General features: G+C 37.5%; 2 protein-coding genes across 2 annotated transcripts; one reads left to right on the top strand and one right to left on the bottom strand.

Annotated features, from left to right (window-relative positions):
* Window positions 1–191: 191 nt before the first annotated feature.
* On the bottom strand, window positions 192–25,787 carry LOC108227568 (glyceraldehyde-3-phosphate dehydrogenase GAPCP2, chloroplastic). Its single transcript, XM_017402786.2, has 15 exons — window positions 25,743–25,787; window positions 9,484–9,647; window positions 8,737–8,825; window positions 8,567–8,634; window positions 8,443–8,481; window positions 7,956–8,056; window positions 7,527–7,639; window positions 2,084–2,183; window positions 1,806–1,952; window positions 1,516–1,576; window positions 1,336–1,433; window positions 1,120–1,262; window positions 903–986; window positions 632–721; window positions 192–531 (listed from the first exon to the last, which is right to left on the bottom strand). Exons 2-15 carry the CDS (start codon window positions 9,556–9,558, stop codon window positions 477–479), a joined length of 1,263 nt encoding a protein of 420 aa, XP_017258275.1. The 5' UTR covers window positions 9,559–9,647; window positions 25,743–25,787; the 3' UTR covers window positions 192–476.
* LOC135147293 (protein MAIN-LIKE 1-like) lies at window positions 11,179–12,180 on the top strand. Its single transcript, XM_064080229.1, has 2 exons — window positions 11,179–11,277; window positions 11,368–12,180. The coding sequence occupies exons 1-2, from the start codon at window positions 11,182–11,184 to the stop codon at window positions 12,178–12,180; spliced, it is 909 nt and encodes a 302-aa protein (XP_063936299.1). The 5' UTR covers window positions 11,179–11,181.

The raw sequence follows: 25,787 nt of genomic DNA, 5'->3' as shown, positions 1-25,787 counted from the left end.
CAATGACCTCTCGGTCTAATATCTCTATTTTACGGGAAGAAAGATACCGACTCAAAATGTAAATGACAACCAATGACCTCTCAATCTAACATCTCTCTTTAACGGGAGGGAGACACTGACTCGAAATGTAAATGACAACTGATGACTTAAATCCGACTTTTACAGCAGGGAGAAAATAGAAATGTAAACAATGCACATAATTTAACACAGTTATCAAGAAACAGAGCTCAGATACAGCAGTCGAAAGACTAAACAGTTATGCCATCAGAATAACATCGATACATGATGCTGATACAGTTTAACAGAGTTTTTTACTTGGAATTATTTCGAGCTCCACATTATCTGTGAAATTTTACATAGGGTAACAGCAAAGGTCAACTCAAGAGCAAAAATGACCGCTATATTTCTAAATTCTATTTTGACAAACTGGTTCTTTTGGAGGGAGAAACTGAAGCATCAGCTGCTTCCCATCAAATTTAGGAGGTAGCTGCTACTAATGCCATGTGTTCGATCAGGTCCAGTACTCGGTTGCTGAAAGAAAGATTTGCAGGACATTATAACAAGCACTGACATTAAAGAGAGTTAGCAGAGTTAACTAATTTTATAATTAGATGCAGGAGAGTAACCATACCTGTAGCCCCACTCATTGTCGTACCATGATACGAGCTTCATGAAGGATGAACTCAACCCCATACCAGCTTGTGCGTCAAATATACTTGACCTGGGAGATAGTATGAACAACATATTGAAGAAATTATACTAGTAACTGTAACTAGTTGTCTAAATTTACAGGAAAACGCTGAAGATTGACCAAATGTCTAGGTTTGAATCATTGTGTGCACTTGTGTGAGTGTGTGTGTTGGTGTGACTAGTGACTTGTGACTTGAGGGAAAGAGAGAGACCTTGAGTCACCAACAAAATCACTTGACACAACATCGTCGTCAGTGTACCCAAGAATACCATGAAGGGGTCCCTCAGATGCGTACCTGCAATCCAAATTACAATGGTAAACTTTTCTTTTTCTTAAATGCCAAAATGGCCCAAATGAGTTTAGGTTGAGGCAGGCCGCAGGCATGCGTAAAAGATGTAACAGGAAAAGCAGAAAAAAGAAGACAGTACTTTATTGCTGCTTTTACATCTTCGTATGAAGCACTCTTCTCAAGTCGACAAGTCAAATCTACAACAGAAACATTGGGTGTTGGAACGCGGAAAGCCATTCCAGTGAGCTTTCCGTTGAGATCTGGCAGCACTTTTCCAACAGCCTACAATTTCAAAAAACAAGCATAATCATCTACAAGGTCTTGAAGAGTTTATCAATATAACTCCATCTCATACCTTAGCAGCACCAGTAGAACTAGGGATAATATTTTGCCCAGCACCGCGTCCCCCACGCCAATCTTTCATGGAAGGACCATCAACCGTCTTTTGCGTAGCTGAAAATTCGATATGGAAATAATAGATTATTAAAATGCAAACATACGTGCACAATGCATTTGTTCGAGTGAGAATAAGTACCCGTTGTTGCATGCACAGTAGTCATCAACCCCTCTAGAATGCCAAACTCCTCGTGAACCACCTGCATGATAATTTTGTAACTAAACATGTACAACCTCCTCCACCATCTATAACCATGACGATATATAAATTTGTTCGTGTCACTAATTTATTTTCTAGTTCTTTTTCTGTTAGAATTTCGAAGATCAATTAATTGTAGGCTGTGAGCAATTAGAGTCATGTTATAATTTGGACAAGCACCTTTTGCAGCATAACAATACAAGAAAACCAGTAGCGTGTATAAAACTAACCTTGGCAAGAGGAGCAAGGCAATTGGTAGTGCAGCTTGCGTTGGATACGATATCCATGTTTGGTTTGTATGTTTTCTCATTAACACCCACAACAAACATAGGAGCATCAGCTGAAGGAGCTGAAATTACAACTTTCTTCGCACCACCCTGCACATGGGATGTTAAAAATACTCATATTGAAGTGCTAAAGAGTAAAGATGTCTGGGGGGAGGGGAAAGGAAGATGTGTGTGGGTGTTGGTGTGTGGGTGTGTTACAGAGGGAGGGAGAAATTGTCCACCTTTTTGTGTTCTGAAGCCTTCTCAATCGTTGTAAAAACCCCAGAAGATTCAACAACAAAGTCTGCTCCATATTCACCCCACGGGATCTCTGAAGGGTTCCTGGAAGACTCCAGTAGCGCATTTATAATATACATAGTTTTAATAATAATAGAATAGTAATGATTAAGAGTGGGGAATTTTCAGTCATGTGTCTTGTTTTTAAATGAATTTTAGAGAGTAGATTTTGGGGGGATTTGGAATTTGGGGACCAAATTCTTTTTAAGGAGGGTAGAATGTGATATCCTGTAATTTTTAGAATAATATTAATAGATTAGTATTAATAAATAGGGGATTAAAATTGGATTATAATTATGATTTAAAATTGAATTAGGATAATGGACTTAGAATTTGGATCAGACTTGTATTCCGATTATGGATAGATTTAGAATTAGGGTTTCAAGACTGTATATATTGATTGTATTCCTCCATTCTTTTATATACACTTTTGAGAGCCACCCAACCTTCTATTCGTTTTTATTACAAAAATTCGCAGAGCTTTATTCTCATAAATCAGCTGTCTTGTAAAATTCGTAGTAAATTCAATTCTTATCGGATTTCGACGATTCTTGATGTTTCGGAAAGCTCTTTCAATCTCCTACAACTTTCGTTCACAATGTTTTCTCAGATTCGTTTTCGAACTGTTATCAAAATCCCAAAACATATTCAGGTCATGTTTTCGCTCTGAATCTGATCAGCAGACGTTTTATTTAATTCCCGATTCGTTATAACTCCGATTTTGATGAGCCATACCTTTTCAGAAAGGTCTTTTCGTTCTCTACGACTTTCGTGTTTTGAGTTTTTCCATAAAACATCGTTTAGAGGGTCAAAACAGTATATTATTGGTCTGGGCAGATTGTAATCATGGAGATAATTGGAGTTTAAGTTAAAGTCGGGGTTCGGGAGTTTAGTTGGTCCTTTGCGAGGTTCGTTAGTCTTTGAGTTTGCTATTTTCGAGGTACCGATTTCGTTCTCTTTTATTCCGCTCTAATTCTATTAGTGTTCGGTAAATTTGATTACTCTGTTTTAATCCTTTCTGTTCGGTGTGTTTGTACGGATTCTACTCTTTTTATTCAGCGCTACTCCTTTCGATATTAAATATTTTGATCTGGCCTTTTTTTTGATCCGTCCGATTTGCTAAGTTTGTTCTGTGCTACTCATTTGACTGTTCTGATTTCCGAAAAATATTTTAAAAATATGTTTTGAAAGATTAAAATATTTGTTATGCGGTTTTCAAGGATTTTACAAAATTGTGATTTGTTCAGTTTATTTGAAATATCTGTACTATGTGATTTAAGTTGTGAAAACTGTTTTGTTTTGAACCCTTAGAGAGATATAGGGTATACCGAGTTTCCCAGCTGTTGGGGTACTACAACCATGTCTTTGCGGCACCATTGACATGACACTTCCGTGACAGTGTGATTGGTCACGGCGTATCCTTCTGTTAGCTCTTGGGAGGAGCTTTGGCCATTTTGATTATTTGTTCAGGATACGTAGGTGCACCCAGTTCAGTTTTGATATGATTTGTGATTTGACGGTGACGTTGTATATGCCGTACACGTTATCCGATTTGTTGCACACATTAGGTACCCTATGATGTGTGTATCTGTATATGTTCTGATCTCGGTATGATATATCCTAACCCTCGTTGCTTCAGCCTGTTATTTTAAAATGTTTTATATGATGGTCAAAATATTTTAAATGTTTCTTGTTTTGTAAATGCTTCCAATCTGTACTGGGCATTTGGCTCATGCCGTATTCTTCTTCTGGCAGGTACTTAGGGGGATTCGGGACTGTGTGATGGAGAGCTACCCTCAGTTACCAGTGATTAAGATTTGTGGACCATTAGTGTTATTAAGATTTTATTATTTAGTGATTCTATTTACCCATGTTTGTTGGATATTAGTGCTCTGTTGGCAGGTTTTGGATTTGTAGGTAACTCCTCGTCTTGATTTAAGATGGGGGTGTTACAAAAGTGGTATCAGAGCGAGGTTCTCGAAAGCTTGGTTCGGGAGTTTAGTTGGTCCTTTGCGAGGTTCGTTAGTCTTTGAGTTTGCTATTTTCGAGGTACGGATTTCGTTCTCTTTTATTCCGCTCTAATTCTATTAGTGTTCGGTATATTTGATTACTCTGTTTTAATCCTTTCTGTTCGGTGTGTTTGTACGGATTCTACTCTTTTTATTCAGCGCTACTCCTTTCGATATTAAATATTTTGATCTGGCCTTTTTTTTGATCCGTCCGATTTGCTAAGTTTGTTCTGTGCTACTCATTTGACTGTTCTGATTTCCGAAAAATATTTTAAAAATATGTTTTGAAAGATTAAAATATTTGTTATGCGGTTTTCAAGGATTTTACAAAATTGTGATTTGTTCAGTTTATTTGAAATATCTGTACCATGTGATTTAAGTTGTGAAAACTGTTTTGTTTTGAACCCTTAGAGAGATATAGGGTATACCGAGTTTCCCAGCTGTTGGGGTACTACAGCCATGTCTTTGCGGCACCATTGACATGACACTTCCGTGACAGTGTGATTGGTCACGGCGTATCCTTCTGTTAGCTCTTGGGAGGAGCTTTGGCCATTTTGATTATTTGTTCAGGATACGTAGGTGCACCCAGTTCAGTTTTGATATGATTTGTGATTTGACGGTGACGTTGTATATGCCGTACACGTTATCCGATTTGTTGCACACATTAGGTACCCTATGATGTGTGTATCTGTATATGTTCTGATCTCGGTATGATATATCCTAACCCTCGTTGCTTCAGCCTGTTATTTTAAAATGTTTTATATGATGGTCAAAATATTTTAAATGTTTCTTGTTTTGTAAATGCTTCCAATCTGTACTGGGCATTTGGCTCATGCCGTATTCTTCTTCTGGCAGGTACTTAGGGGGATTCGGGACTGTGTGATGGAGAGCTACCCTCAGTTACCAGTGATTAAGATTTGTGGACCATTAGTGTTATTAAGATTTTATTATTTAGTGATTCTATTTACCCATGTTTGTTGGATATTAGTGCTCTGTTGGCAGGTTTTGGATTTGTAGGTAACTCCTCGTCTTGATTTAAGATGGGGGTGTTACAAAAGTGGTATCAGAGCGAGGTTCTCGAAAGCTTGGTTCGGGAGTTTAGTTGGTCCTTTGCGAGGTTCGTTAGTCTTTGAGTTTGCTATTTTCGAGGTACGGATTTCGTTCTCTTTTATTCCGCTCTAATTCTATTAGTGTTCGGTAAATTTGATTACTCTGTTTTAATCCTTTCTGTTCGGTGTGTTTGTACGGATTCTACTCTTTTTATTCAGCGCTACTCCTTTCGATATTAAATATTTTGATCTGGCCTTTTTTTTGATCCGTCCGATTTGCTAAGTTTGTTCTGTGCTACTCATTTGACTGTTCTGATTTTCGAAAAATATTTTAAAAATATGTTTTGAAAGATTAAAATATTTGTTATGCGGTTTTCAAGGATTTTACAAAATTGTGATTTGTTCAGTTTATTTGAAATATCTGTACCATGTGATTTAAGTTGTGAAAACTGTTTTGTTTTGAACCCTTAGAGAGATATAGGGTATACCGAGTTTCCCAGCTGTTGGGGTACTACAGCCATGTCTTTGCGGCACCATTGACATGACACTTCCGTGACAGTGTGATTGGTCACGGCGTATACTTCTGTTAGCTCTTGGGAGGAGCTTTGGCCATTTTGATTATTTGTTCAGGATACGTAGGTGCACCCAGTTCAGTTTTGATATGATTTGTGATTTGACGGTGACGTTGTATATGCCGTACACGTTATCCGATTTGTTGCACACATTAGGTACCCTATGATGTGTGTATCTGTATATGTTCTGATCTCGGTATGATATATCCTAACCCTCGTTGCTTCAGCCTGTTATTTTAAAATGTTTTATATGATGGTCAAAATATTTTAAATGTTTCTTGTTTTGTAAATGCTTCCAATCTGTACTGGGCATTTGGCTCATGCCGTATTCTTCTTCTGGCAGGTACTTAGGGGGATTCGGGACTGTGTGATGGAGAGCTACCCTCAGTTACCAGTTATTAAGATTTGTGGACCATTAGTGTTATTAAGATTTTATTATTTAGTGATTCTATTTACCCATGTTTGTTGGATATTAGTGCTCTGTTGGCAGGTTTTGGATTTGTAGGTAACTCCTCGTCTTGATTTAAGATGGGGGTGTTACAAAAGTGGTATCAGAGCGAGGTTCTCGAAAGCTTGGTTCGGGAGTTTAGTTGGTCCTTTGCGAGGTTCGTTAGTCTTTGAGTTTGCTATTTTCGAGGTACGGATTTCGTTCTCTTTTATTCCGCTCTAATTCTATTAGTGTTCGGTAAATTTGATTACTCTGTTTTAATCCTTTCTGTTCGGTGTGTTTGTACGGATTCTACTCTTTTTATTCAGCGCTACTCCTTTCGATATTAAATATTTTGATCTGGCCTTTTTTTTGATCCGTCCGATTTGCTAAGTTTGTTCTGTGCTACTCATTTGACTGTTCTGATTTCCGAAAAATATTTTAAAAATATGTTTTGAAAGATTAAAATATTTGTTATGCGGTTTTCAAGGATTTTACAAAATTGTGATTTGTTCAGTTTATTTGAAATATCTGTACCATGTGATTTAAGTTGTGAAAACTGTTTTGTTTTGAACCCTTAGAGAGATATAGGGTATACCGAGTTTCCCAGCTGTTGGGGTACTACAGCCATGTCTTTGCGGCACCATTGACATGACACTTCCGTGACAGTGTGATTGGTCACGGCGTATCCTTCTGTTAGCTCTTGGGAGGAGCTTTGGCCATTTTGATTATTTGTTCAGGATACGTAGGTGCACCCAGTTCAGTTTTGATATGATTTGTGATTTGACGGTGACGTTGTATATGCCGTACACGTTATCCGATTTGTTGCACACATTAGGTACCCTATGATGTGTGTATCTGTATATGTTCTGATCTCGGTATGATATATCCTAACCCTCGTTGCTTCAGCCTGTTATTTTAAAATGTTTTATATGATGGTCAAAATATTTTAAATGTTTCTTGTTTTGTAAATGCTTCCAATCTGTACTGGGCATTTGGCTCATGCCGTATTCTTCTTCTGGCAGGTACTTAGGGGGATTCGGGACTGTGTGATGGAGAGCTACCCTCAGTTACCAGTGATTAAGATTTGTGGACCATTAGTGTTATTAAGATTTTATTATTTAGTGATTCTATTTACCCATGTTTGTTGGATATTAGTGCTCTGTTGGCAGGTTTTGGATTTGTAGGTAACTCCTCGTCTTGATTTAAGATGGGGGTGTTACAGCATTTAAGTTTTATAATGAAAACGAATGAAGTACTTGAACATTTGACCAGCATGAACATTGGCACATGACAACTATTTATAATTGCAAAATGAACTGCTATATTACCTGTTGCTAGTAACCTTGATCTTCTTTCCATTTATTTCCAAAGTGGTTGCATCCAATACTTTAATAGATCCGGTGTATACACCATGAGTAGAATCATATTTAAACATGTATGCCTGTATCGTACGTGTTGAAATTCATGTGAGCTTCTTAGAAAACGCTAACAATCATCTTAAAAGTACATGGTTTAACAATAACCGAAATGTCTGCATATAACAAAATTAATATTCAGAATGGTCACGGCTAGAACATGCTTACTGACCAATGATATTGTCACATTGTGGTAAATAGAATGGGGTTACCTCATAATGCATAATAAAAAAATTCTATAGTGCACATATCTAAATTTATGAATTTGCCCACAAGAACTTGTCCGCGATCGTGCAGAAAAAGAAACATAGTAACTAATATTAACTACTGATTATTGTTTACCATGTACTTGGCATCCACAAATGGATCATTGACAGCTACGACATCAATATCATCTCTAAAAGTTGCCACTCTCAACACCAGCCTCCCAATTCTTCCAAAACCTGCAACACGTGACCATGTGAAGACATAAAATTAGATATAATTTTGTACCAATCTTAATAATAAACTCAAATCAAACAGGATTGTTGAAAAGACTTTGCAAATTAAGTGTCTTCTTTCCCTTTCCTTTTTTTTCCTCATATCTCCTCGCTTCCTTTTAGTCAAATTTTTAAATCTGCATCCTATATGCATCTCATATGTGGCCTTTTAATCAGTAATCAGTCAAAGTGTCCCCATTGCAGGAGAATGATCTGACATTATATAAGTGCCATATCCAAGTGTACAACACGGAAGCCTATACTTGACTTGTTTAAACAAAGTGACAATATCAATAAAAATGACAAACTGCCAAAAAATTGTTTGACACCATACAAAACAGGTAGCATACCATTGATTCCGATTCTTGTCTTCCCGTCACTTTTCGACTCTGAGAAAGGAAATTAAAATGAATTAAAATTTTAAATCCTCAAATTCTAAACGCTATGAATAAGGTGTCAAACTACTTTTCTTACTCTGAATGGTAGGAGGCAGTTCAGTGGCCGTAGCTTGGATTGGTTGGATACTCCGAGAACTAGATTTTCTGCAACAATTACAGATAGAAGAAAAACAGTGTCAATTACAATAAAAGATCTCAAAGCTATCATGGTAACTAGTAATTCAGTATTATAACGAATTTCTTAACTGTAAGGATGATGAATCCCCAAGAACAGAAGCACCAAATATGCTTGACTGAGCCTTTAACGAACTGCTATAGAAGCTCACCGAGGAAACCTGAACAAACAACATTTTTACTTCCTCATATATCTCAAACATGTTAACAATATATCAAAAAACCGATAAACAATTCACCTAACATACTTTAAAAATCACGTTTTGACAACAATACCAACACAGCATCGCAATTCAAATACGTTAAAACCTCGTAACTTACACCCATTGTTATAAAGATTCCCACTGCAACCAATCAATCATCTACCCAAGCATTGGAACGTCATATTACAAGTTTTTCTACTACTAAATCTACAAAATAAGCATCAAATTAAAATTATAACATCAAAAGGACATATGACTCGTACCAATTCGAATTTTCAGACTGCGAAAACTACTTAAATACTGATATAAGCATCAAACAAGAACACTAAACGTATACCAATTATGTTCAAGAACATTGTTCCTTCCTATTTTTGACAAAATCAAAATCACTAAAACAAATAAAAATCAAAACCTTAACTTTTTCTACATTTCTAACAAGCCTAATTAGAACTAAAAAAATATAAATTAAAACTTTACATTTCTAACCAACACAATTTTATAGATTGAACCCGTATACACAGAGAACAAAGAAATGTGACTAGTAAAATTGTAAGAAACAAAAGAAAAGAAAAAGGTAAGATTTTAATGAAAAGTTAAATAAAGAGGATTAATTGACCTTAGAGGAGGCGAGCTGAGCGGTGGTGGCGCCGGGGAGGATGGCGGTGGATCGGAGGATTGAATTTGCGGCCATTTTTTGAAGCTTACGAGCTCGAATTTCAATGGAAAATAAAATATTAATCTAACAGACTGGGAGAGATTGGGAGAAGAGAGAAAGAGAAGGGCTCCTTCAAATTACTGACCACCCGGAACAAAATCTTTACAAAACTAACCACCCAAATTTTCGTTTCACAAAACTAACCACCCTAATTCAACACACCTCGGGCGAACATAGCAGAAAACTTTTTTTTCAGCCGAGATCAACCTACGGGCGAACAGGACGAAGCCACGGTGTTGTGTTCGCCCCTGCGACGGGCGAACATGTCTGTGCAGGTTTGACGTGGCCGGCCCAGTCACGGGCGGCCACCTGTCCATTGAATCACACAAAACCTCCCCAGCCCCTCTTCTTCTTCTTCATTTTGCGACACCAGCCTCAATTTACACACACATTACACACACATTGCACACACATTGCAAGCTTGAATTTGGAGAAAAAAGTGAGATCCGGACAAAGAAAAGGGAAAAAGGGCGCTTGCTTTGCTACTTTCACCGAATCAATTAATCAATTTCACCCCATTTTCAAGGTTTTTTCACCATTCTCAATCTCATCAAATTGCATGCATGTATTTTTATAAATTTTATAATGATTGTTCTTAGCTTGATTAGTAATTTTGTATGATGATTTATAATGAATGTTGTTAGTTGGTATTTGTTAGTAGATTATGTTAATTTTAGAAATTAGGTTAGTAGATTAAATTTAGAAATTAGGTTAGTAGATTAAATTTGGGTGTTTTACGTTAAAAAATAGAATAAAAATAAGTCTCACATTTTCGAATTTAATTTGAATTATTTCGAATTTTGGAATTAAAAAATGGAATTATTTCGAATTTTGGAATTAAAAAAATATTATACCGAAATAGGAATTATTATGAATTTTTGATTTAATTAAAATAATTTTCGAATTTAATAACAAATATTCCATAAAAAATTAAAAATTAGATCTCATATTTTGAATGAATTAAAAATTAGACTTGATTAGTAATTTGTTTGATAATTTATAATGGGTTTTGTTAGTTGGTATTTGGTAGTAGCTTATGTTAGTGATAATTTTAGTTTAGATTAGTAGTTGGTGATGATTGTTGTTGATTAGTAGTGGTAGTGATAATTTTAGTTTAGATTAGTAGTTGGTGATGATTATTGTATTATTTACGTTAAGAGTAGATTAAATATAATAAATTTAATTTTAGCTTTATTGAATTTAATGAAATTAAATTAAATCGAATTTAAAAGTAAACTTGACACCATTAAATTAAATAGATTAGTAGTGGTAGTGCTAATTTTAGTTTAGATTAGTAGTTTAAATTAAGTAGTGGTAGTGCTAATTTTAATTTAAATTATACAATATTATATTATTCCAATAAATAAAAAAAATCAGATTTTTAAAAATAGTTAGAGATAATTATTTCGAATTTAAAATTAAGTAATATAAAATATAATATAAAATATAATATAAAATATAATATAAAAAAAAAATTCAGATTTGTAAAATTAGTTAGACATAAATACATTTACAATTAAAATGAAAATTATTTCGAATATTGGATTTAATGAAACAATTTCAAATTTAATAACAAATATTTTGAATTTAATTTCGCAGATGAATGTCGGTCGTTCTGGTCCCGGACCTTTAGACGGGAGTTTGTTGACATTACAGTCTGTGCACAGGTCTCAGGTTGTGTGGGACAACATAGAGGTAAACTCCTTCTTTAGTGCAATTTTTTTTACATTTGTATGAGTCTGTAGCCTATAGGGACTAATATTTTGTGCACTACAATTATTTCAGCCACCCCCTGATTTCAGATTGAGGACAAACTTTGGGGAGTATTGGAAGGCAGTTCGAGCCCACAGACCGCATCAGATGATCATGGATGCAATCAGGGATTTAGGATTTGATTGCATATTTAGGCTGGGACAGTTCAAGCACGACAGGGGTTTGATTACAGCCTTTATCGAGAGATGGCGTGGAGAGACGCACACCTTCCACCTGCCGTTCGGAGAGGCCACTATCACTCTTGAGGATGTTCATCACATTCTCGGGTTACCCACTGAGGGTGATCCACTGATCCTCCGTGGAGCGAGTAGCAGCGTGGAGGAAAGGCGCGTGCTAGTAGGCGAATTTCTTGGGCTATTACCAGAAGCCAAGGACGATGTTAACCGAGGTGGTTTAAAGATCAAATGGCTTGTGGATAACTTCGGGTCTTGTGAGCGGTTGGAGCAGTTGGATCCAGAGGATATAGGTTATGGTGTACAGCTTACCTACCATATTCGGGCGCACCTACTATGCGTTATTGGATCATTGTTCCCCCACAGCAGCGGGAACCGCGTGCAGCTTGACCTTCTATGGTTAATGAGGGACATGGACCAGCTGCGTCGGTATAGCTGGGGTAGTGCTGTTCTTGGCTTCCTATACCAGAAGCTATGTTCTTCTAGCAGGGCTTACTGTATTGATTTCTGTGGCTACGCCACATTGGTACAGGTAATACTAAACCAACCACAACTTTCTTTCTCGTCTTTATTGTTGCATTATTTATTCATCATTTGCACTTGTACTAACCTTGCCGCTAGGTGTGGATTTACGAGCGCTTTCCGTCACTAGCGTTTTAATTATTTGATTTAATTAAAATAATTTTCGAATTTAATAACAAATATTGCATAAAAAAATCCTAAATATAGTACAATTTTTTCGAATTATAAAATTGGGAAAATTAGTGTAGATCTCATATTTTGAATGAATTAAAAATTAGACTTGATTAGTAATTTGTTTGATAATTTATAATGGGTTTTGTTAGTTGGTATTTGGTAGTAGCTTATGTTAGTGATAATTTTAGTTTAGATTAGTAGTTGGTGATGATTGTTGTTGATTAGTAGTGGTAGTGATAATTTTAGTTTAGATTAGTAGTTGGTGATGATTATTGTATTATTTACGTTAAGAGTAGATTAAATATAATCAATTTAATTTTAGCTTTTATTGAATTTAATGAAATTAAATTAAATCGAATTTAAAAGTAAACTTGACACCATTAAATTAAATAGATTAGTAGTTGGTGATGATTGTTGTTGATTAGTAGTGGTAGTGCTAATTTTAGTTTAGATTACTAGTTTAAATTAAGTAGTGGTAGTGCCAATTTTAATTTAAATTATACAATGTTATATTATTCCAATAAATAAAAAAATTCAGATTTGTAAAAATAGTTAGAGATAATTATTTCGAATTTAAAATTAAGTAATATTTATTTCTCGTCTTTATTGTTGTATTATTTATTCATCATGTGCATTTGTACTAACCTTGCCGCTAGGTGTGGATTTACGAGCGCTTTCCGTCACTAGCGCCTAGGCACAGGGGTCAACCCTTGTTCGAGTACCCGCTGGCGCTGAGGTATGTTGTCACTCCTTTTGTTGATTAACTTCAATTCATATTTGTTGCATGTATAACCTCTGAGCACTTATGCCAACTTCCACTGTAGGTGGAAGGCGCCACTTAGGCGTTGTCAGGTGCCGCATGCGCAGAGCCGCATGACACAATATGAGTTGGATGCGTTGACACCCCGACAGTTTCGATGGAGGCCATATGCTGATTTACCTGCAGAGCATCACCCGGAGGCCACTGTGTACTTGCGTTGGACGGCTCCCGCCCCCATGATGTACATGTCCTACGTCGAGTGGTGCTACACGGACAGGGTGACGAGGCAGTTTGGTTTTATGCAGGGTGTACCATATTCCTCTCCCTACCCTAATCATCAGGACCTGCACGACCACTACAACGAGCAGGTTGATTGGATGTACGCGAGGGAGCCATTTGTTGATCTTTGGGATACGCGCATGGAGCGTGCCCTCGCATCTCCTCCACTTATGCATGGAGAGGGTTGCTGCATTTGCGGGGGATAGTAGCCCCTGGGCGTACGCACCTGTGCGTCCACCGAGAGCAGCAGCACAGCCGTCGGAGGTTGAGGATGAGTCTGACGATGAGGAGTCTGACGATGAGGAGCCATCCGAGCATGAGCAGAGACAGCAGCCACCTAGAGCTGCGAAGGGGAAGGGTCGTAGATGTTACACTGGAAGTCACTTCTTCGGGCATACGAAGAAGTAGGCTTTTTGGCTTCCCCTCGTATGTACTTTGTTTATGTGTATGCACTTTTATTATGCATTTGATAATGCATTATGTTTATCTTTATGTACTTTTATTCGGGTAGAACGGTTTATGTACTTTTATTATGTTTATGTTTTTTGTTCACTCATATTGTTCTATAATGTTAGCACTTTCCGTTTACATGATAACATAACAAATGACATAACATAATAAATGAGGCTCCTTCAAATTTCTAACCACCCTAAACAACTTCTTTACAAAACTAACCACCTTTTTTTAAAATACTAGCTTATAGCCCGTGCAAGGCACGAGAGCTTTTTAATTATTTAGAAATTTTTTAAATATATTTTAAACGGTGTGGAAAAATTTAATTTATAAATAATAAATTAAAATTTTCAATTAAATTAAATTTGAAAAAAAATTTGAATTTTTTTTTAAAATACTAGCAAAATAATCACGATAGAAAAAACAGATAATCGAGCGTATAGAACAGGTAGTTGCGTGTTAAACATCCAAAACGGTGAGTCAGAAGATCCAAATGGGCAAGTCAAGTAGTATGATAATTGAGTTTGTGGTAATTAAAAAAGCGAGGAGTGTAAACGCAAGTGATACGAGGCAAGCCCTTGTATGTTCGCCCGACTGGGGGGCGAACATGAATTTTATTGTTTGTCATTGCTAACAAAGCCACACAAACATAGTACGCATCAACATACCACTTAAAATTCCACTAAAACATACGAGTGGGCACTTACAAACGTAACACGAGCAAACAACAATTGGAACAGTTATAAAGATAGATAGACAGATGTGCATAAGTTAAACAGCATTGGAAGCCAAACACATAACATGAATAACATCACACATCCTCAGCATCCCATCGAGATCCATCACCTTTCATGGTCTTCCTCATTCTTCTTACTCTTTCGGCATGCTTCGTCTCCATTTCTGCCACTTCCGCTGCCTGCGACCATTTGAGGTCACTTATTTCCTCAGCAAGTTTGTTGATGACCACAGTTGAACGGTTGTCTAGTCGATCATCTAGCCATAGTAAGTAACCACAACCAGTTGCGCCGTCAGGACATTGCAACATCCGTCTACCAACGTCGGGACCGTTGTCCCGACAAACCCTCTTAACAAGGGCTTTGTCACAGTAGCACTTATCGACAGCAGCGGAATCCATAAATGATATAATGTGTTTGAGCTGGTGATGAAAGTGAGATGATGAGGGAGAACTTATTTATAGGCGAAAATTACATAGAGGTCACTTTAAAATATTAAAATGTAAATAACTTAATAAATAAGACTGAGTTCGCAAAGTAGGAAAGGACATGGACAATGTATTATTGATTAACATAATAAGAAAAAACAACAGTACATGCACGTTGCCAGGACATCAACTTTTATCCCTTTTTTGAACAACCCTCCCCCATTTTTTTCCCCTTCACAGATTTAAGTTCTTCATCATGCCTCTCTCTAATCCTCTCCTTCGCAAAGTAATGATCCCATATCATGTCACTCATCTCCTTAGTCATCTCAGTAAGCACTGCACTAGCACGCGGCTCAAGTGGCTCATCGATCCAGAACATGTATCCGCACCCGTTTGGCCATAGTGGACACCGGGACATCATTCTTCCAGCATTAGGCCCTTTCCCTCGATAATGACTATGAACGGCAAGCCTTTCACAGTAGCACGTATCCCCTTGAACAACCTCACCTATTGGCTCCATGTAATTAAGATTTGTTTAAAAAGTGTGAACAAGTTTTCCACTATTTATAACCCCAATTTCCTAAGTAGGCTCCCTTCATACACATGTTCACTCAGCATTATTGCTGAAGAAAATAATGGAATCTCTGCCAATGTAGTGCCTCACATGGCTACAGCACCCCCCACTATGCCATTTACTTTACTTTTATCATGGTTACAGTAAGGGAATCTATGCAGTTTCACATGGCCGGAAGCATTTCACACACCTCCACCACTTTACTCACATGGGTGTACTGAACCTTTAACATGGCTACAGTGCAAAGGGCAGAACACAACAATTTCACATGGCTACAGTGCAAAAGGCCACAATATCATTGCAAAAGGCCACAATAATTTCACATGGCTACAGAGGACGAATCTCTCTGCACCATTTTATCATTGCAAAGTCCAAAACATATTCAAATGGCTACAGTCATTTACTCTCTGTGCACCAAACATATTCACATGGCTACAGTCAAAGGCTACAGAGGACGAATCTCTCTGTGCACCGAAAATATTCACATGGCTACAGTGCTTTTGAACTCTATATTTGCTTTCACATTCTGAACTTATACACATAGAGACAGCTTCAAACTTTCAATCTATAATTACACCCACAATGTACTCATCAAGTAGAAAGTGGTTGCTAGTAGAAAGAAATGATGATTACGAGAGTTTAAAATACAGCGATCCGAGAGAGTATTTCGCTGGTGTTCGGCGCGAGTGGGCTCATCGTCTTGAAGAATCCGACCAGTTGAGAAATGATCTTATAGCTCTAGGTGCAAAACTCCCGGCCCGTGACTCGTTAGCTATTTATCCGGAATATAGGTTCCAGGGTAGTTGGGGTGAATATCGAATGAAAGTGATTGCAGGAGTGGAGCAGATCAGGGAAGAGAACAACAGAATGTTGTTGCGCCGATGTCGTATGTACATGTATCAGTTGGCCAGAGACTCGGCAACTGCTAGCGGAAGAGAAATGTCTTTCGAAGAAGAATGTGCACTGCTTCAAAATCCAAATTACAACTCGGATTTCTACATGTCTGACGAAGACTCAACCGGTGCCAATGATTCTGATTGACAAATATCATTTGTATTTTATTCCAATAAATATAAGTACGAATAAATGCATCTTTATTATTTCTTTTGAAAACAAAATTACAACTGCTTTGCATAAGCATCAAAATTTGATTTCTCAATTACTTTTACTTTTGCAGCGTATTCTGCCGAGCTTTCTCTCAGCAAACCTATCCTTTCCTCATCCGTGATCTTTCCTTTCAAGAAGGCATCATTTATATCCCGGTCTTTTCTGTAGTGATATTCACGTAGCGGGCGACCGACTCCATGCAGAACTTCAATATGGGTCTCATCCTTAGTCGGCACCCAGTGTTTGCCCTGTCTCGCTTCTCGATACTCCAACAACCGCATCTCCGTAGCAAACTTCATCTTCTCCGCATCCCTTTCCATGGCAGTTGAAACAAGTCTTCTCGTTTTTGTACAACTCCATTCTTGCATCCCGTCGTCAAGCTTTCTAGATTGTTTCTGCTTGTCCATGAGATGTTTTTAGTATGAGCAGATGAGAAGTTCGAGTATGTGTATGGCCTTAGTTCTAACTATATATAAACAAATTTACTCAATTATCACTTCAACTGATGACTAATCAATAAAATAATATGAATTCAATATTTACAAAACAACCCATTATATGTTCGCCCTCTCTTCGGGCGAACATAACTAATTAGTTTCTTTCAAATTATGCGATCAAATTATGTTCCAAAACATGGTTTTTAGGCCCCGAAAACCGGGTCCGGAAAGTCATTCTTAGTAAAACTGGAAGATTTTGGTCATTTTCACGCATTACAAAAGTACAGTTGTTTACGTTGATTTTTGTTAACCAACAAAATTCGGGGTGAAAGCACTCCAAATTATGATTTTTCGACCCCAGAAAATGGTCATAAAAGTCATTTTTCGACTCAAATTAGCTTATTTTTTGGCGTTTTGACGCATTTACAAAACTCCCTTCCCTATATTTTTTGATGAAATTTTTTGCTTCCCATCAAAATAGGGTGTGAAGACTATGGTAGGAAAAAATTTCATGAAGAAATGGTATCCGAAAATATGTTTTTTTGACTCGTGAAAGTGGTATGAAAAATCAATATATTCGTGGAAAATGGTAGAATAAGGGCATTTTCAAGAATTTCAAAAAATGCCCTTATTCTATTAAAAAACGATCAAATTATGTTCCAAAACATGATTACAAAACTACACTTGTTTTTTCGACCCCAGAAAATGGTCATAAAAGTCATTTTTCGACTCAAATTAGCTTATTTTTTGGCGTTTTGACGCATTTACAAAACTCCCTTCCCTATATTTTTTGATGAAATTTTTTGCTTCCCATCAAAATAGGGTGTGAAGACTATGGTAGGAAAAAATTTCATGAAGAAATGGTATCCGAAAATATGTTTTTTTGACTCGTGAAAGTGGTATGAAAAATCAATATATTCGTGGAAAATGGTAGAATAAGGGCATTTTCAAGAATTTCAAAAAATGCCCTTATTCTATTAAAAAACGATCAAATTATGTTCCAAAACATGATTACAAAACTACACTTGTTTTTTCGACCCCAGAAAATGGTCATAAAAGTCATTTTTCGACTCAAATTAGCTTATTTTTTGGCGTTTTGACGCATTTACAAAACTCCCTTCCCTATATTTTTTGATGAAATTTTTTGCTTCCCATCAAAATAGGGTGTGAAGACTTTGGTAGGAAAAAATTTCATGAAGAAATGGTATCCGAAAATATGTTTTTTTGACTCGTGAAAGTGGTCTGAAAAATCAATATATTCGTGGAAAATGGTAGTTCTTTGCATTTTCAAGAATTTCAAAAAATGCCCTTATTGTATTAAAAAACAATCAAATTATGTTCCAAAACATGATTACAAAACTACACTTGTTTACGTTGATTTTTGTTAACCAACAAAATTGGGGGTGAAAGCACTCCAAATTATGATTTTTCGAACCCATAAACTGGTAATAAAAGTCATATTTGGTTGGAAAATTGGGAACTATAATATAATGCGATTTAAATGTTTAAAGCCGGGAAAATTCATTAAATCAACTAGAAATGTTACAAGACTTTTTCTTGCCTTACTAAGTCACTGAGGCAAAATAATACATAGTAACATCTAATATGTGTACAATGTATTATGCATTGTACATGGGGCACTTCTTGTTCCGCTTCGTATGACCTTCTTGCTTGCACCGACTACATTTGTGTCCCGTTCGGGAACCGTCCATCTCGGTCCGTATTCTCACCGACTGCCCCCTTTGGCCTCGCTTTGCTCTTCTCTTTCGCATGGCCTCGTTCGGCACCACGGTTCCATACCTTTGCCATGCTAATGGGAGTTGCACATCCCAATAGCCGGTTGCTGGTAACGGATATATCATAGGCTCCCACATATTTTGCAAAACGGGAGTGTAGTGGTAAGGGCCGATCCACTGTTTCCAGTTTATGGAATTACGATTACACCCAGCAATCAGATGAGAACATGGAAGGCGATGACAGGCCCATTTCCCGCACGTGCAAGTACCCCTTCTGATGTCCACGACTTGTGTGTTTCCGCCCTTTTCCACACCTTTCAACCTGTACCTACGCGTCTTTACGGAGAATAAACCACTTTGCCGGTTAAATGTTTCAACGTGGTGGGCGTTAGCCCTCTCAGTATTGGTTTCCAACATTCTCCTAGCTCGCAGGCAGAGTTCATGACCTTCTTGCATGCTTTCTAGAGCAGCGTTTCTCTCCTTGTTCACCGTCCTTACAGTTTTGTAAAAGAGGAATTCCATCATTGCGGTGACCGGTAGGAAGCGAGCTTGTCGAATGTTGCCATTGAAACTCTCCGTCACGTTGGTAGTGGCCTGGCCGTAACGAGCGTGGCCTGTGTCATGACAGATGGTCCACAAGGCAGGATTTATCTCCCGCAAATATGTCGCCGCTTGGGGAGAAATGCGGGCAATATGTTTCATGTAAGCCTCGTGCTTTCTTATTTGTGGTGTTCGGCCTGCTAGCCACATGAACATCTTCAAGTCATTTCCCGGGTGATGTTTGGAGAAGTTGCTTCTCACATGGTGGAGGCAGTATCTGTGAACACCAAAAGGTTCAGTGAAGCCGTTGCGCTCGTCATTCACTGCAGCGAGGATCCCGGGGGCACGGTCCGATATAATACAAACGCCAAGTCTCTCTCGGCATACATGTATTCGTAGAAGACGTAGGAACCAGGACCAGTTCTCCGTAGTCTCCTCATCCACGAGGGCAAAACAGATTGGATATTGGTGGTTGTTAGCGTCCACTCCCACCGCAACCAGCAACTTTCCATTGTACTTTCCCTTGAGGAATGTACCATCAATTGAAATGACTGGGCGAGCGTGCTGCCAGCCATCAATGATCGCCTTCAGACACCAGAATGCGCGAACAAATACAGATTTGCCAATCTCAGTTTGATGTGGAACCGCATCAATCTCCATTACGCTCCCTGGATTTGTACTTGCCATGACAGAGAGGAACCGTGGTAACTCATTATAGGTAGTCTGCCAATTGCCATAAAGGGTCTCCATTGCAGCCATCTTCCCCCTCCACGCTTTGCTGTAACTAACAATGTGCTGGAACTCATCGTTCACCATTGTTATTATGTTTGTTACCCTAAGATTTGGGGTTTGTGAAATCTGTTGAAACGAACAAGTATTAACAATCAAAAGGACAAAAAATCAGTGTCAATAAGAGACAATAGGTTGTGCGACTTACGTGTGGAGCAACCAATGACCCTATCATTTTTGCTGAAATCTTCTTATGATCCTGTGTCGGCCTATCCAACAAGCACGTGTGTGTCTCAGGACATTCTGTGATTTCAAACATACCGTGCTGCTTTTTCTTCGCAGCCCTTAACTTCCACTTACAATCATAGACTGTACACTTGACTTTGTATTTTTGCGTAGTGCTTTTTTGCACAACAAAGTTCCGATTCATTTTAATATGTGCCTCCTTAACCGCCGAGATTAGAACCTCTTTGTTACGAGACATGGCTCCGACGCCTAACTCATCAACGGATGGATTGAACCCGTGGGACATGATAGTGTCCACATTGGACACTATCTCAGTCTCGTACTGCTGAGATCCAAACCATGCAGCCCTTGGTACATAAACAGACATATCGCGCGTCTGCAACGAGGTATTCCCCTCTCGGACTTCATCCGAGTCGGCTTCTGAAAAGTCTTCAGATTCTTCCTCAACCTCTTCGTCTGACAGATTCCAATCCGAATCGTCACTTGTAGTTAATGCTCTTTCCGTGGCATTTTCTTCATCTTCTTCGTCCCCGTGAAGTGCAAGATTCACAGCTGCACTTCTGTCTCGCGTATGACGAGGCTGCGACAATTGTATGTCCTCCTCAGCAACTTTTGTATGCCCTACGGTCCCGTAGTTGTAGCCACTTTGGAATACGCTATTTGACCATCCGGCCATAGACCCCAACTCGCTTCCTCCATAGTCGCCACCGTAACCCCCACCAGAGTTTCCTGCATAGTTCCCATCATATTGTTGGCTATCAAGAAATGTATGCGACTGCCCAGATTGTTGGGTCCATGGGGCTTCATAGGGTTGGCTTTGCTGAGCAACACTCTCAGCTTCAACAAACATCCATACGTCTCCCATCCCATACAAAAATCGTCCGGGGATGCTTAGCATCCTCCTCACATCGTCGTCCGACCTAATGGACTTTACAAAATATCCTGTTACGAGGTTACCGACACCAAATCTAGGATATTTGAAACTCAGTTTCAAATTCCAGTGATGCCTACTTATGTTCATAACCTCATACACAATATCGTGTAACTCTTCCAATGTAGTGCCGAATTGGATAAACCTCATCTCTTTTGGATCAGCCGTATAGATAACATCGTTATCTTGCTTCACGATTTCACCGCCCCAGAAGATGTTCACGTTTACGTAGCTTGCCATTTTTGTGGTTGTGTGTTTTTGGGTGTTTGTGTGCTTCTCTAATTTTTTAAGAGTTTCAAACTGGGTTTGCTGTGTTTAGATGTGATTCAATATGCATGGAGAGCTGCAACATATAAAGAGAAACATACTGTGCATGAATAGTAGGCTAGCTAGTTGAATAATTGGTGCTTCACAAGTGTAATAATGCATAGGAGGTGACTATAAGTATACTGTGCATGAGCAGGAGGAGTTATAATTGCTGCTTTGATAAAAGGGGTTTCAAGCACTCGTACGAAACAGAAGCATTTACATAAACTTATTGCTTATGGTGTTAAAGCAATAAATAAACGGGATAAATAAACGGAATAAAAACTTCTCCTATTTATTTTTATTTAAATCAAATAAAACAATCAAAAAATTAAAAATAAATAGTTGATAAAATTTTAAAAATCTAAAAATAGTAGCAAAAATTTTTCAAATGAGAACAGTCGTATCTGATAATGCAGAGGTTCACATGATCAACAGTAGGGCATAAATTAAAGGTTCTGCAAAAAGAAAAGCTGCAGTTCACTAGTAATGCAACATATAAAGAGAAACATACTGTGCATGAATAGTAGGCTAGCTAGTTGAATAATTGGTGCTTCACAAGTGTAATAATGCATAGGAGGTGACTACACGTATACTGTGCATGAGCAGGAGGAGTTATAATTGCTCCTTTGATAAAAGGGGTTTCAAGCACTTGTACGAAACAGAAGCATTTACATAAACTTATTGCTTATGGTGTTAAAGCAATAAATAAACGGGATAAATAAACGGAATAAAAACTTCTCCTATTTATTTTTATTTAAATCAAATAAAACAATCAAAAAATTATAAATAAATAGTTGATAAAATTTTAAAAATCTAAAAATATTAGCAAAAATAGTAGGACTCGGAATCTTTCATTTTGGATGTAATACCATTCATAAAAAATGTGTGAAACTCAATATATAATATTTTCAAAATTTCCAAGGGGAATCAATGAATCCTTCAATAACATATCAAACTGCAATGACTTGTCATATCAAACTTTAAATATGAGTACTCTACTCGCCCCTTTAAATTGCAGTTACTGTTCTTCTGTGCATGCATTACAAGTTTGACTGAAAAAGATACAAGAGGTTCTGCAAGAAGACATGGTTCACATGTGTACAGCAATAAGCATGACATGATAGCTTGACAACACACTCCAACTAGACAAAAAAGCAGCAGAGACTTGTCATTTCGAAATTTTAAACATGCAAGAAGAGCAGTGCAGGGAGTTGCCATAATACAAATTTTGAATTATGTCATAACTGCAACTACTTTTGAATATACATAATATTACAACAATAATTCAATGTGGAGCTGTCCTATAAATATGTTCTCCCCCATACATTCAACACATACACTTCACTCAATTTGAGTCAATTTGGAAATGAGTCACTCAATTGATACATTTGGACGAAACGAGTCACCAACGTGATATTTATCCCATAAATAAACTTAAAGGAAACAGAAGCATTACATAAACTTAAACGAAACAAAAGCATTACATAAACTGAATTTACATAAACTTAAAGAAAATTACATATTGTTTTCAAATGAGAACATGACATAAGTTCTCAATCCTTGGTGATGTCCACAATATAGTCGGAACCATATTCTTCGGTTTCATCATCATCGTCCTCAGCGTCAACATCTCCCCAAATTGCCCAATAATCAGCTTCATCACGTGCATCAAGTTTAGCCTGCAATGCATCGCATTCTTGCTCAATTCCAGCCATGTATCGATTGTAGCGATCATCAGAAAATGCAACACCCAACGGACGAAGTCTGTCTTCTAAAAGTTTATCAACTTCAGGATAACGTCTGCCCTCATCCTCAACCTCCTGCTCTGTCGGCACCCAATCTTTGCCGTTTCGAGCTCTCCTAGTAGAAAACTTACGTTGCAAATAGTACGCATGATCCCGCTTGATCTCCAACGTCTGTGGTGGTTTGCTTTTAGGAGGTAATGCAGGTCGTTGGTTGTTTAGGTTGCTGCGCATCCCTCCCAACAATAGCTCCGGTTGTTGTCTTCTCTGTTGTTGCCGTTGCAGGCGTTTTTCGTATCCGGGGGACATTGGCCTTTTACCCTTTTCCATCTTGGTGCAGTTGAAGTAATGAAAGAAATATTGTTTTCGATGTATTTTCGTAGTTGAAATGTTGAAATTGAGTTCAATTTATAAGGCAAATGGCCAAGGAATTAATGTTAGGCAAAAAATCTTAGTAATTGGTGCATGGAGAGTTGCAACATATAAAGAGAAACATACTGTGCATGAATAGTAGGCTAGCTAGTTGAATAATTGGTGCTTCACAAGTGTAATAATGCATAGGAGGTGACTATACGTATACTGTGCATGAGCAGGAGGAGTTATAATTGCTCCTTTGATAAAAGGGGTTTCAAGCACTAGAGTACGAAACAGAAGCAAGTTACCGAAAAAATATGAGCAATATCTATTTATATTAACCTAAACAAAATTATCAAATGTACTTTTATTTGCAGTTTTTATTTTTGCAAATCGGAATGATATGAGCAATATCTATTTATATTAACCTAAACAAAATTATTCATATTACCGAAAAAACCACATATTTTAGTGCTTATTTTTTATTATTACATAAACTGAGGGATGTGTAATTTAAAGGAAACACAAGCATTACATAAAATTAAAAGAACACAAGCATTACATAAAATTAAAAGAACACAAGCATTACATAAAGTGAAAATAAAATTACATTTGATTAAAATAATTAAAATATTTGAAATGACAAGTCTCTGCAGTTCTTGTATCTTTTTGAGTCAAACTTGTAATGCAGTAGAACAGTAGCTGCAATTTAAAGGGGTGAGTAGACAACTCATAATTAAAGTTTGATATGACAAGTCCTTGCAGTTTGATATGTTATTGAAGGATGCAGTTATTCCCCTTCAAAATAATGCATTTACAAGTGGCTAAAAATCTTTCCAGATCTGATTATAATTTTGGATTTTACAAGTCCTTTGGCTTTAAGTCTAATGCAGCCTTACTTTCTGCAGAACCTTTACTTTATGACATACTGTTCATCATGTGAACCTCTGCATTATGAGATACTACTGTTGATCATGTGAATATCAGCATTATGGGATACAACTGTTGATCATGTGAATATCAGCATTATTTCGTTGCAATGTTATGCTGTGCCTATAAATAGGTTCACATACAATATGCACAATGCACACACAACCATAGACCTCACAGAAGATATAGTTCATCATAAATCATGAGTTACACACCAGGTGATCTGTTTGTTGCCATGGGTAGAAAATGGTGGTGTGATGATGACTTTACCTACTCTTTAAACCCTAATTTACGATACTCCCCTCAGTCGATTACCACCATGTTGAATGAGTGGGAGTGGCGTGTGCGTAGGCATGAAGTGTGCATGGAACGTTGTGCACTAGCTGGGATTCCGATTCCTAAACGAAGGGCTCGTACTATGCCTCGAGAAACGCCGCAGCAGCTGGAGGCCGCCCTCTTCAGAGCGAGAGAAGAGGAGAATCGCATGAATCTGCGACTGCATCGTCAGAGTCTATACGATGATGCTCGGATGTTTCGGGAAGAAGGGGACCGGTTTAAGGAACAACAATACCTTGCATTGGTCACCACTCCGGATTATTATTCTGATAGTGTAATGTCGTCCGAGGACGATTAAGTGGTCTGTAGTTTCGTCGTGATTGTTTTCTGCTTTTCAATTTAAGTCGTGTTATCGTTGTTTTAATATCTTCTATGAATAAAAGTGCTGTGTTTGATCAAATGCATTCGGGACAAGATATTACATGACGTTTTCGGATTAACAAAAATAAAACAATAACAATATTATTTATCTTTTATGAGCTTAAATATGAACTTAAATATTAAAATATTATATTTTAATATAAAATAATTTTGTAATATTATATCATTATATAATATAATATTATAAAATATAATAATATAAATTATCACAATTTTCCCTTTTTTTGAATTTTTTATAAATTAAATAAACGAACTGAAAAGTGAAGAATTTTTGAGCAAAACGAACAAAGAATTTCCCTACTATGTTCGCCCGTGGGGGGGGCGAACATATAAGGAACATTCTTTGTTGTTCGCCCCTGGGAGGGGCCTCCTGCAAAAAATTTTTCTGTGGTGTTCGCCCCTGGATGATTATGAATTAGGGTGGTTAGTTTTGTGAAGTGAAAAAAAAGGTGGTTAGTTTTGTAAAGTTTTTGTTCCGGGTGGTTAGTAATGTGAAGGAGCCGAAAGAGAAGTGTGGCTTTTGAGAGTTTATATAAAGGCGCTGCTGCGGCTGCGGA

The sequence above is a fragment of the Daucus carota genome, chromosome 6 (genome assembly GCF_001625215.2).
Source record: "Daucus carota subsp. sativus chromosome 6, DH1 v3.0, whole genome shotgun sequence".
NCBI lineage: Eukaryota > Viridiplantae > Streptophyta > Magnoliopsida > Apiales > Apiaceae > Daucus > Daucus carota.
Note: the sequence above shows the minus strand (reverse complement) of the source record. Positions and strands in the feature narration are given on the sequence as shown.

Excerpts from the sequence above, each read along its gene's own strand:
- LOC135147293 (XM_064080229.1), top strand. The coding sequence starts at position 11,182 with ATGAATGTCGGTCGTTCTGGTCCCGGACCTTTAGACGGGAGTTTGTTG. Across the intron at positions 11,278-11,367 it reads TTGTGTGGGACAACATAGAG|CCACCCCCTGATTTCAGATT; the intron begins GTAAACTCCTTC and ends CAATTATTTCAG.
- LOC108227568 (XM_017402786.2), bottom strand. The coding sequence starts at position 9,558 with ATGGCCGCAAATTCAATCCTCCGATCCACCGCCATCCTCCCCGGCGCC. Across the intron at positions 987-1,119 it reads GATGTAAAAGCAGCAATAAA|GTACGCATCTGAGGGACCCC; the intron begins GTACTGTCTTCT and ends TTTGGATTGCAG. Across the intron at positions 722-902 it reads GATTTTGTTGGTGACTCAAG|GTCAAGTATATTTGACGCAC; the intron begins GTCTCTCTCTTT and ends ACTATCTCCCAG.